The sequence below is a fragment of the Balaenoptera acutorostrata genome, chromosome 7 (genome assembly GCF_949987535.1).
Source record: "Balaenoptera acutorostrata chromosome 7, mBalAcu1.1, whole genome shotgun sequence".
NCBI classification, from domain to species: Eukaryota; Metazoa; Chordata; class Mammalia; order Artiodactyla; family Balaenopteridae; genus Balaenoptera; species Balaenoptera acutorostrata.
Window position 1 is genome coordinate 14,657,099 of NC_080070.1, and position 11,691 is coordinate 14,668,789.

General features: G+C 44.9%; 1 protein-coding gene across 1 annotated transcript in view; it reads left to right on the forward strand.

Annotated features, from left to right (window-relative positions):
- Positions 1 to 11,691, forward strand: part of PARP12 (poly(ADP-ribose) polymerase family member 12) — a 45,267-nt gene that overhangs the window by 30,341 nt on the left and 3,235 nt on the right. Inside the window, exons 7-10 of the mRNA XM_007177054.3 lie at positions 255 to 396; positions 3,290 to 3,386; positions 9,597 to 9,669; positions 11,455 to 11,585. Coding sequence (XP_007177116.2) covers positions 255 to 396; positions 3,290 to 3,386; positions 9,597 to 9,669; positions 11,455 to 11,585 — 443 coding nt within the window. The remainder of the gene's footprint in view (positions 1 to 254; positions 397 to 3,289; positions 3,387 to 9,596; positions 9,670 to 11,454; positions 11,586 to 11,691) is intronic.

The following is an 11,691-nucleotide window of genomic DNA, read 5'->3' on the forward strand; positions in this document are numbered from 1 at the left end:
TCGCTCCCATGCATTGTCCGGGTTAGCGGGGTCCACGTGTACGGGCTTCTGTTTCCCGAGCAGCTTTCAGGAGGCAGTTGCGTCTGCTCCTTTTCTGTGCCTCCCTCTCCTGCCACCGCCCCGTGCCTGGCTCCTCTCCTCCGCCTCCCCCAGGACACAAACAACCACCGTGGGCACATCTGCGGTTGGTGCGGACAGCCCCCAGCGTCTGTCTTCTTCTTGCCTTCACCTCGTATCTGGCTTTGCCTTCACAGGGCATGGAGCACCCCGTGACCAGCGTCAGCAGCAGCGATTTGGAGAAGGCCTACCTGGCGTACTGTGCCGCAGGGTCTGACCCCCAGGCTGCCGCTCTGAGGTTCCAGGCAGGAAAGCACACATACGAATTAGACTTCAAAGGTACTTCCTGGAGTTCCCTGGTGGCCTAGTGGTTAGGATTGCGGGCTTTCACTGCTGTGGCCTGGGTTCAATCCCTGGTTGGGGAACTGAGATCCCGTAAGCCGCTTGATCTGGCCAAAAGAAAAAAGGTACATCCTGACCCGCTGCACTCACCCAGCAGGGCCTAGTCATCTGCTGGCTTTGCCTTTTCCATTTTAACCCTGGAGAAACTCCGCACACACATTGAGAGTTGGGAAAGAGAAGGATGGGGTGGTCCCTGCTCCTGAAGCGCTGCCAGACTGGAAGGGGGATAGACCTGTTAACAGATGAGGCCAGCCAGCGGGATGGATGGGGAGCTGCCTTGGGGGGGAGATGGGAGGGGACAGGAGCCCTCCTTGTGGAGGACAGGCAGCATCAGCCTGTGGGCCATGGGCGTTCCTGCGTCCAGGTCGCTGACACGTGTCATAGTGGTTCTGCCGTGCAGCTCTGCTTTCTGTAGACACCTTCAGCACAGACGGCCGGCCGGCTAAACAAGTGGTAGGCACACACTTCAACTAAAAATTGTTGGAAAGCAGATTTTCAGATGCTCTGCTCATGGTATCCTGAGTCTGGGCCTTGGCTTGTTCTGGTTGCCTTGACAGACAGGCAGATAGACAGAAACAGACCAAACACCCTTTGGTCAGGCCTTCCAGTGGCTTATTTGTGACTTTTTTTTTTTTTTTTAAGTTTCAGGTTTTTTGTGGCTTTTCTCAAGTTATTTTCACAGAGATTTATCAGTCCATCCCTATTCAGTTCAGTTTTGCCTTTAAATTCACATTTTAAACTCTGAATCCCTCTGAGTTTTCAGCATTTTTCAAGGAAATTAAGTGGGCCTTCCTTTAAGCATAGTTTATTATTTTCTTTATTTTTGTGGACCTTCTGTTTGGAGGGCAGCAAAGTGTTTTTGGTGAATTATCCTAAATCCACTTTATCTGCCTGCTTTTAGCCAGTTGGTTTTGCTTGTGGTTTGTAGCACTTGTGGTTTTACTTAAAGTAGAATTGCTGCCCTCTCGATGTGCCTCTACAGAGAGCCTAAAAGTTTCTTCTGCTCTACAGCGAGAACTGCTTACAGTCTTCAGTGTCAGCTGGAGAGCACAAGTCATATGTGAGGTGGTTTGCAATCCACAGTCTGATAAACACAAGTGCGTTAAAGGGGATGGTGAGAAATATATGAGATAATAAGTCAGGACAGGCCTGAAGAACAAGTCTATACACCTAGCACCCATCTGACTCCTGCTGACCATAGTTTGAAATATTTCTTTAAAGTATCTGGACAGTATCAAAACAGATCAACCAGAAATGTCAGATGCAGCCTTTATCATTCTCAACATAGGCAGCACCCCCAGGGGACAGAACAGTCAAGATGAGGGTGGGGAAGAGCACACACATTGAGTTCACTGCAGACTGCAAGAAAAAAGCATGTTTACTGCAGACTGACTCAAGCTCTCTTGGGTGGGCACAGTTCTTTTGTTTGTTTGTTGGTACATAACAGTAGCCACAGAAGTACTTTGAGGTGAGTTAACTTCTCCCTTCATAACCTGACTACTAGGTAGAGTGAAAGCAAGTCTCAGACCGCAACCTGCCACTCACGTTTATTAACTAAGTATTTACGAGGAAGCAGGGACATTTAAGAAACATGCACAACTGACTTATTCTGTAGGATCAGGAAAGACTTGGCTCTGCCTTTTAGACTCCTGTCGTGAAACAGTCACTCAAGGCAAATGCCAAGACTCCAGAGGCAGAATTCTGATGTCTGTTAGCTGGTATCAGTTGGGCAGAATCCCCAAGATCAGGGCTTGTTTAGGGACTTCGCCTAGTGTATCCTCTTTAAGGGCAAATTAGGGAGAAGGCCTCATGTTTACCCTGTCCGGGAGATGGTGGGGAATGGGTCTTGCATATATTTATCCAGTTCACTTATCTTGAATAGCTTTTAATTTCACCAGTAAAAGCTCATTTGAGGTTCATTGCAGTGTTAGTCAACAGACCAATAAAAAGCCCGTTTAAGCTAATTAGCAGAGTATTGGTGGGAGGTTGAGTGACGGGTAACTGAAGGAGTTGTGGTAGCCATCTCTGGATTATGGGCTCCCGATTAGAATGTGCGGACCCCCCCAGGAGTGCCCATTCGTGATGACCACATGGGCTGTGGCGTGAGGGACACACGCCTAGGCGATCACCGGGTGTATGCTGAAATGCAGTAGGGTGAGTTAGTTTTTCAAGTGAAAGAAAATTGTTTGTACTCTACTGCAGAAAATAAGACTTGACAGAGTTCTCCTGGTGGGTCGGGACATGTAGTCTAACTTAGAGGTATTGTGATTTTTCAACATGAAAGATAGTTCCCCCGTGCCCCCACTGCTGCCCTCAGGAGGAATCTGAGAATCTTGGGCATGGGGCAAGGATTTCATTTATTAAAGACAGTCCAGGTTTAAAAAAGTTGAGAAGTATTTCTGTAGGGTAAGTTTAGTCAAAGTAAGAAAAAAAACTCATAAGAGTAAAATTATTATATTAACTCTAAATCCCACTGGCTCAAGATGTGGTAAATCGGTCTCAGGCTGGGCTGAAGCTTTTTTATATCCAAGCTGGGAAAAATTGCTGAGCAAAATTAATAGTTTAAACAAGATTGGAAGGAACAATTTAAAAGCACTCATGTATAATTGATATGTCAATTACTAATCATTCATCTATTCATTAAACCCAGTCTCCTACAGATACCTATTTTCTTTTTGAATATTTGAAATGTGTAAAATTGCCTTATTTTTTTAACAGACTGATTGTGAGCTTTACATTTGGATTAGCTTTCCAACCCATTTAATTTGTGTTTATAAAACATTGCTATCCCATATGTGTATATGTGTGTGTGTGTTTGTTTTTCTCCCAGCCTTCGTTCAGAAAAACCTGGTCTATGGCACAGTTAGAAAGGTTTGCCGGAGACCCAAATACGTATCTCCCCAGGATGTGAAGATGAAGCAGAGCTGGTAGGTGGCATTTGGGGAACGTGTGTTTCAGTTGTTGTGTGCTCTGCTGCAGGTACAGAACCTACTCAGACTAGCTACAGCATTAAGAGGGTTAGCTGGCTTGCAGAGTTATGCCCTGGCACTCTCTGTCTCTGTTTCCTGTGCCTGGCCCTCCTCTGAGTGTATTTGTACTTTCCTTCACTTAATACCAAAGTGCTGCTGTTCATTTTTGAGTGATCTATAAGAAGGTTGAGGCTTCATGAAACAGAAAAATCAGTGTATATTTACCACATTCAAATGAAAACATAGTAGCATGTATTATAAAGCTATAAAATACAACATAAATTTATAAAAAGTAAATGTTTGGTGTATAATCATTTTAATGATGATGCAGATGCAGTTAACAAAGCATTAAATGATAAGCCAAACACAACATAAAATAAAGGAAAAAGACACCAGAAAAATCACTTAATTAGATGTTTTATCTTTAAGTTTGCCAGTGATGTTACTGAGACATCAGGTATTCTTGTGCAGATTTTTCCAGAAGCCAAAAAGTTCTTTCTTAGTTTAGACTAACTTAGAGAATGGTGAGGAAATAGTAATAATCTAACTCCTAATATTTTCTGTTTCCATCTTCAAGTGATTATATCTTTTGTTTTATAACTTGCAGGAAATCTTTTTGAACAGCTCTTTGGGTTTTTCTGTTCATTTGTGTGTATGTTTGTTAGTCAGGTTTTTTCCACTGGTAGCAAACTGTGGTTTTTGTTTCTAAAAAGGATTTTAAGTTCCTCTTTTTCCTCCAGTTGTGTCATGTATGAATGGCAATTCCAGTGTAGAGTCACCTGTAGCAGTTTGACTACTGACATGCATATTCCACTAGTTGGAAAGGCTTTGAAACAGAGAAAGAATTATCCTTGTGGGTAGAGGCTTTGTGATATGTAACTATAGGGCTGCTTGTTGTGATCTGCAAGCCAGTCTAGACTGGAAGCCATCTCATCAGCTTGTCTTTTCAAGGGAATAATTGAGTCACAGGCCTGAATTTTTGTAAATGTTGAAATACACCAAAAATTACACCAACAAAACCCCATTATTTTAGTACTTGGATATCATGGAATACCAAAAACAGGTGCTGCAGGCACTAATGGGCCAACTTCATCCCCAGGGTGGGATCCCTTATGTCACGGGCTGCCAGAAGCCACGAGGGTAGTGCCTGGCCTTCTATGCATTTAGGAGCAGGCAGGGCCCTCCTGCAGCTGACAGGGGCAAATCTGTGAGCTTTGCAAACTGATCAGACCCCTCTGAACCAGTAGTTTTAGGCTTGAGGCAAGTGTGCTAGGATTGGAGCTGGGTGAGGGGTCAGTTCTCTCCAATCCCCACGGCCACTTACAGGGGGAGGGTGGCCTGGATGGTGAGAGGTACCATGGTGCCCATTAGTTTGGATGTGTGACAGCCCAAGCTGGGACTGTAGCCAGAGCTGTAGCCAGCGCTGCTGTTAGCGGACTGCACCTTCCATCAGCCGGAGAAATCTGGCTCATTTCTGTTTCACAGAGAACTTACAGTGTTTCTGTTTCTTCTTTTAAGATTTCACAGATGGACTTCAGTGGTTGTGTTTGTGGAGCATGGCAGGGTCATTTAAGGAAGCTAGAGGGAAAAGGTATTATCAATCCAAGCAAATAGAGTACCTGTGAGTCTAACAAAGTAACCTCCTGGGGTTTCCGCTCCCTGTTTCCTTTGAAGCCAAGTGTGCCTTCCTTCCTCCCTTTCTTATTAAAATTTATTTTTGGCTATGTGTAAAACATGATTTAAGAGTCAAAACTATATGAAAAGATATACTCAGTAGTCAGTATTCTCACTGTTAGCTCCACACTGTTTCTATGATGGGCAACCATTTTCATCAGTTTCTGGTTTATCTTTCTGTGTTTCTTTTTGCAAAAATGAGCAAATGCATATACATAAAAGTATCTTATTATTTTCCTTTTCTTGCATAAAAGGTAACATTCTATATATACTATTCTGTACCTTTTGTTTTTCACTTAAAAATAGATCATTACTAGATTTATTGTGATCATTCCACAGTATATACAGATCTTGAAAAAGAAAATTACTCCCTTTCAGTTCATTGAAGTCTTCTGAATTCTGTTTCTGTCTTCACAGTTCTCCATCATTTGCATGTACCATAGTTTAATCTGTCCCCTTTCGAGGGATGTTTTGCCTTTTTTCAATCTTTTGCTGTTACAAGTATGATACCACAAAGGATGTCTGGTGTATGTGCTATTTCATATTTGTGGAGGTGGGTCCTCAGGTTAGAGTCCTAGAAGGTAAATGCAAGTTCCTCTTTGTGGGGTGGAACCGTTATGCACTCACCCCAGAATGTGTGAGGTGCCTGCTTCCCTCCCCCTTGCCAACAGAGGGAGTCAACAAGCTCTTGGATTTTTGCTATTCTCATAGGTGGGAAAGGGTGTTTCAGTGTATTTAATGTACTTTCTCTTATGAGTGAGGTTTAATATTTTTTTCCTACATGTAAGGGCCATTTGCCTTTCTTTTTCAGTGGACTGTTTGTCTTTTTGTCCATTCTTCTCTCAACATTTTGGTATTTTTCTTAAACATTAGGAGTCTTCTATCTAATGGGGAGATCAGCCCTCAGTTTGTTATATAAATTGCAATGTGTTTTCTTCGTTTGTTGTTTGCCTTGTGGCTTTGTCTATGAAGTATTTTACCATGCAGAAATATTTATTATTTATTTAGTTAAATGTTTCAGTCTCTCCTGTGGTTTGCTTCTGGATTTAGTTTTAGTTAACTATGAGTGATCCTACTTCTGGATGTCATTTTTTAGTCTCTCCCTATCCAGAGCCTACCCTAGATGCAGTTTAGAAAAACTTATCTGTCTCCTTTCTGAGACTGGATCTCCTTTGTTGTCACTCTACTTAGTTTTCAGGGGACCACGGCAGACACCACATGTCAGAAATAAGAGTGGTTATTTTGGTTAAATTCAGAGTAAGATATGAGGGATTCAGGATCTCCCTGCTCTGTCACACACGTTGGTGCAGTAAAGTGCGTCGTGCTTCCCTCTAACTTGTGTGACGGTAGCTGGTGGTCATGACTCCAGCAAGCAAGTCTGCTTGGGCCTTTGTGGCCACCTGGGACTCTTGTGTGGGTCACTTTTAGAAACAAATCGTCTATTTACATAATTAATGGGGTCACAGAATATGATCTCCATATTCAGAAGTTTAAGGATTGAAATGGCATTTACACATCAGGTAACTGGTTTATTAGTTCATTACTGTCCTTTCATCCTCCATGAAGTTTTTTTCATATGATTGTCTTATTTTTTTCTTACCTTCTTTTTGATATATTTTGTCATTTAATTTATTCCTCTCTACTAGTTTGGAAGTTATACACTCTATTACTGTTTTTTTCTTTTAAGGCCACTCTAGAAATTACAACATGAGTTTTTCACTTGGGTATAAGTCAGTCAATATCTTTGCTGTTCTACCAGCTAACACAAGATCCTTCATATACTTTATTCCATTTACCTTCCTCTGGACTTGCTATTTTTTAACTTCATGAGACACTGCTTTTTTACACTATGACTGTTTCTTTAAATTTACTCCCACTTACACCATTTTCTTTGTCTTTTAAAATTTCCTTAGATGAAGATCTGTTGGGAAAAAAATCTGTTTTTCTTTGCCTGAATACGTCTTTATTTTGCCCTCAATCTTAGGGATATTTTCACTGGGTGTAGACATTTTACTTGTAGTTATTTTCTCTTGAAACATTGAAGATATCACTCCACTGTCCTTTGGTTTCCATTGCTGCTTTTGAGAAACCAGCTGTTGGTCTAACTGATGCTTTCTTTCAGAATGACGTTTTTTCCCCTTCTGGCTGCTTTTAAGATTTTCTGTTTGTAGTATGCACTCTCACTGTGGTGTGTCTGGGTATGTGTTTTTATTTGTCCTGTTTGAGATTCTTTCTGCTTCTTAAGTCTGTAGGTTGGTATGTCTCATTAGTCCTATTTGAAAATTGCCTCCATGCTGTTCTAGCTACTCTCTTTTTGGAGATTCAGTTTGGCTCTGACCAGATTCAGGCCTTCTCACTCTGTTCTCCATGTCTTGGCTTCTTCCCCGCCTTGTTTATCTCCTTCCTGCTCTGCGCCACATTCTGAATAATTTCACTGCCCCTACCTTTCCGCTCGCTCACCCTCTCTTTAGGCCATCTCATCTGCTAGTAAGCCTGTCCATTGAACTTCTTCTTCAGGGATTGTATTTTCATTTCTACAAGTTCTGTTCGTTTTTTTTTCTTTTCAAATCCTCCAGGTCTTTTTACAGTTTTCTGTTCCTTGCATATGATTTTTTTTTAATAGATCCTTATTGGAATATAATTGCTTCACAGTACTGTGTTAGTTTCTGTTGTACAACGAAGTGGATCAGTCATAATGCATACATATGTCCCCATATCCCCTCCCTATTGAGGCTCCTTCCCACCCTCCCTATCGCATGTCTCTAGGTCATCGCAAAGCACCGAGCTGATCTCCCTGTGCTATGCTGCTGCTTCCCACTAGCTAATTATTTTACATTCGGTAGTGTACGTATATTGATGCTACTCTCACTTCTCCCCAGCTTCCCCCTCCTCCCCCGTGTCCTCAACTCCATTCTTTATGTCTGCGTCTTTATTCCTGCCCTGCCACTAGATTCATCAGCACCATTCTTTTTTTTTTTTTAGATTCCATATATATGTGTTAACATGCGGTATTTGTTTTTCTTTTTCTGACTTACTTCACTTTGCATATGTTTTTAAAGTTTGTCTTTTATTTCTTTAAACATAGAAAGAATAGTTGTTTTATAATCTGCCTGGTAATTTCAGCATCTTAAGTCTTCATGGGTCTGTTACTGGTTGATTCTTGCTTGTGGGACCTTTTTTTTTAGTTATTTTTAAACTGTGCCATTTTCCTAGGAAAGTTATTTGTGGGAGTTCTTTGAGGCTTAGAATGAAGGTACACGTCTCATGCCAGCAGAAACAGAAGGTAGATCTATTGTAGGAAGAACAGCATTCTGAAACTGAATAGGAATGATTTGGACTTAGAGTTTCACAGTCCTTATCTCTAAATCCTTTGGGCCATGTGTTTTTTAGAAATAAGTTTTTATTTCATTTTTAGAAAGAGCATGTGCTGCTTTGTATTATGTGACACATGCAATTAAACACGCTAATATTTTTTGCAGTAAAAGTATGCATAGTCACTTAAAGAAGGAAATATATATAGACCACAAGTAGTCTCTTAGCAGTTCAAGTCAAATCTCTACTGCCAAATGAATTTTGACATCAATTTTATGTCTTAAAAAATGTTTTATATGCCAGTTATATGTCATTGAGGCTGTTTTTTTTAATTAATTAGTTTTTTATTGGAGTATAGTTGATTTACAAGGTTGTGTTAGTTTCATTGAGGCTGTTGGTTTTTTTTAAATTTTTTTATCATTGTGTTCTGAATTCACAGCATTTTTAATTTATCTTTTATTTTATTTATTTTTGGCTGCATTGGGTCTTCGCTGTGTGCGGGCTTTCTCTAGTTGCGGCGAGCAGGGCTACTCTTTGTTGAGGTGTGCAGGCTTCTCATTGCGGTGGCTTCTCTTGTCGTGGAGCACGGGCTCTAGGCACACGGGCTTCAGTAGTTGTGGCATGTGGGCTCAGTAGTTGTGGCGCACGGGCTTCAATAGTTGTGGCTCGTGGGCTCTAGAGCGCAGGCTCAGTAGTTGTGGCACACGGGCTTATTTGCTCTGCGGCATGTGGGATCTTCCCGGACCAGGGCTTGAACCCGTGTCCCCTGCATTGTCAGGTGGATTCTTAACCACTGTGTCACCAGGGAAGTCCCATTGAGGCTGTTCTTAATGAAAGTTTCAGGGCTCTTTGAATTTCAGAATCATGGATGAGGGTTTGGGTGTGCTGCTTTAGTCATGTGCTCTGTCCCTTATGTGTTGGAGTTGGGATGCAGGTGAGAAGTGGATCCCTCGTGCCTGATTGGTTTTGGTTTTGGTTTTGGTTTTGACCACATCGGCAAAGATGGAAGTGCTGTCTGTCACGTGGTGAGAGTGTGGTTATGTGCTTCCTCGCCTCCTCCTTGCTTTTACAGAACGATATGCTGACGCTCAAGACTGATGGCCTCGGCTGCTGGAGGCACCTCTGGGAAACCTACTTATGTCTAAGAACAAACTAAGTGTTTCTCTTTACGTTTTGTAACAGCGTCAATTCCCAAGGCCTAAAGAGCATCCCTGAGCATTGGGACCACTTGGCCCTGCTGGACACTGGCTTTAAGGTATGAGACTGGCACTGCCCCAGGCTGGGGAGGAGGGTGCCCTTAGACATCGGTGAGTGGGAGTGGACCGCGCTGTGTCCTCCGCCGCTGAGAGGTGCGTGCAAGGTTTGGTTTCCTTCAGATCTTGGGGATTTTACGGCTAGGTGACTACCCAGGAGGTGACCATGGCTTGAGGGGAGAGGATGTATGGTGGAGGGAGGATGACGAACTGGAAATTTTCTAGGAAGGGCATAAATAAGGAGCTTAAGAGCTGCTTAGCTAATAAAAGTTTTACTAAGCGAGAAAAGGGAAAGAAGCCAGCAGAAGGTTTGGTGTGATGAGGACCATCTAGAAGGGGAGTTGCTGTTGGGAGGTGCTAGGAACTTACTAGAAGATGAGAGAAGGAACAGTCTATTCAGTGAGCTGCAGTGGGCGCCACGCTGAGCTGAGTAGAGATCTCAGGCTGGTGTCCGATGACGCCCCATGTCCGTGGAGCGCTCTGACTGGCCTCTGACCTGGCAAGCACTGTGCAGACTGGTTTTTCCAGCACGTGCCTGGGAGCCGCACAAAGCACACACAGACACCAGCAGCCCTGGCAGGACGTGTGGAGGGCTGGGCAACTTGCAGACACAGTACTCGGCCATCAGGGGACCAGGCGACTGTATTTCAGGGATCAAGGAAGGTGTCACTGGGTCCACACCTAATGATGGCTGGCGCTTACACAGGCAGAGGGTGGGGAAGGACACGCCAGTTGATGGGAACTGGCTGGGGAAGGAACCCAAGTCAGGACACGGAGGGTCTCAGGTGGAGGGCGTGCATAGGCGGGGGCTGGGGGACAGGAGAGGGAGGTCAGGGCCGAGCTGTAGAGTGCCCTGGTCAGGGGGCCGAGCTGCGGGCCATGATAGGTGCGGGAGTCCTTGCCAGGCTCCAGGCTGGGAGGGCAGGGCTTGAGGGGAGAGGGTTTGGTGGCGTCTAGTGAGATAGGAGCAAGGAAACCAAAGTCAGATTTTGGGTTGCAGAGACCCATGGATGTTTACACGGAGTCCTGATCGTTTAGGGTCTTTGGGGAGTGAGGTGGTTATTACATGGCTGCACTCGGTGGGGGAAAGGATGGTGATCCCAGGTCAGGCTGTCATTGGGCCAGGCCTCGTGGAGCCGGGAACAGGGAGGCTGGTTGGGGTCCAGGCTGCAAGGGCAGGGATTTGTGGGTTGTCACTCTGTGAGACAGTTGGGGGCTGCGAGTCAGGGGCCTCTCTGGGCTCATCAGGAGTGTTGCTTCCCAGAGCCAGACGCTAAGGGAAGGGAGGGCTCAGCTGGGAGGGAGGGGCGCCCGCGGGTCTTGCTGAGCTCCTGGGCTGCTGTGTGCCGTCTGCCGGCCTGGCCTCTCGCTCGGCGCTCACCGTGCGTGTGGCTCACGCAGCATTGCTGCCTGTGGCAGGGTTTGCCCCCTCTCTGCCAGATGTGTGTGTTCCACATCCGTTGGCACCAGCTCCGTGGTCTTGTCGACGCTGTAGTCAGCCCTGTGTGGGGTCAGAAGAAGAGCAGGGGTGTGCTGGGGGCCGCCAGGGTGGTGCTCACGTAGCATCGCCTGCCTGTCCTTTAGGCTGGCTTCACAGTGGAGAGGAGAGAAGTGACCACAAGTAGCACACCCCCGGAGCCTGGAGAGACTGCTCCTTGAAGTAAAGGGGAGCGTGGTAGACGCCGTCTGGGTTTGCCTGTGGTTCTGGCATTTCATGAGCAGCCTTGGGAAGAGATGTGTATTCTACACTTTGATGATAACAGAGTAAAAATATTTGCCCCTTACAGAGGATCGCCCTCCCTTCGTCCTCAGAGGAGTTTCAAAAGGTCTGGAACCTCTTCACCAATACGATGCCTCTCTGCCACGTTCAGAAGATTGAGCGGGTCCAGAACGTGGCCCTCTGGGAAGTCTACCAGTGGTGCGTTGGGGGCTCGCTCTTGGTGGGCTGGTGCCTCTGTCCCCTCAGCCAGCTGCTTACCAGACATGCCCCGGGCTGCAGGGACAATCTGAGAAAGCAGCCACTG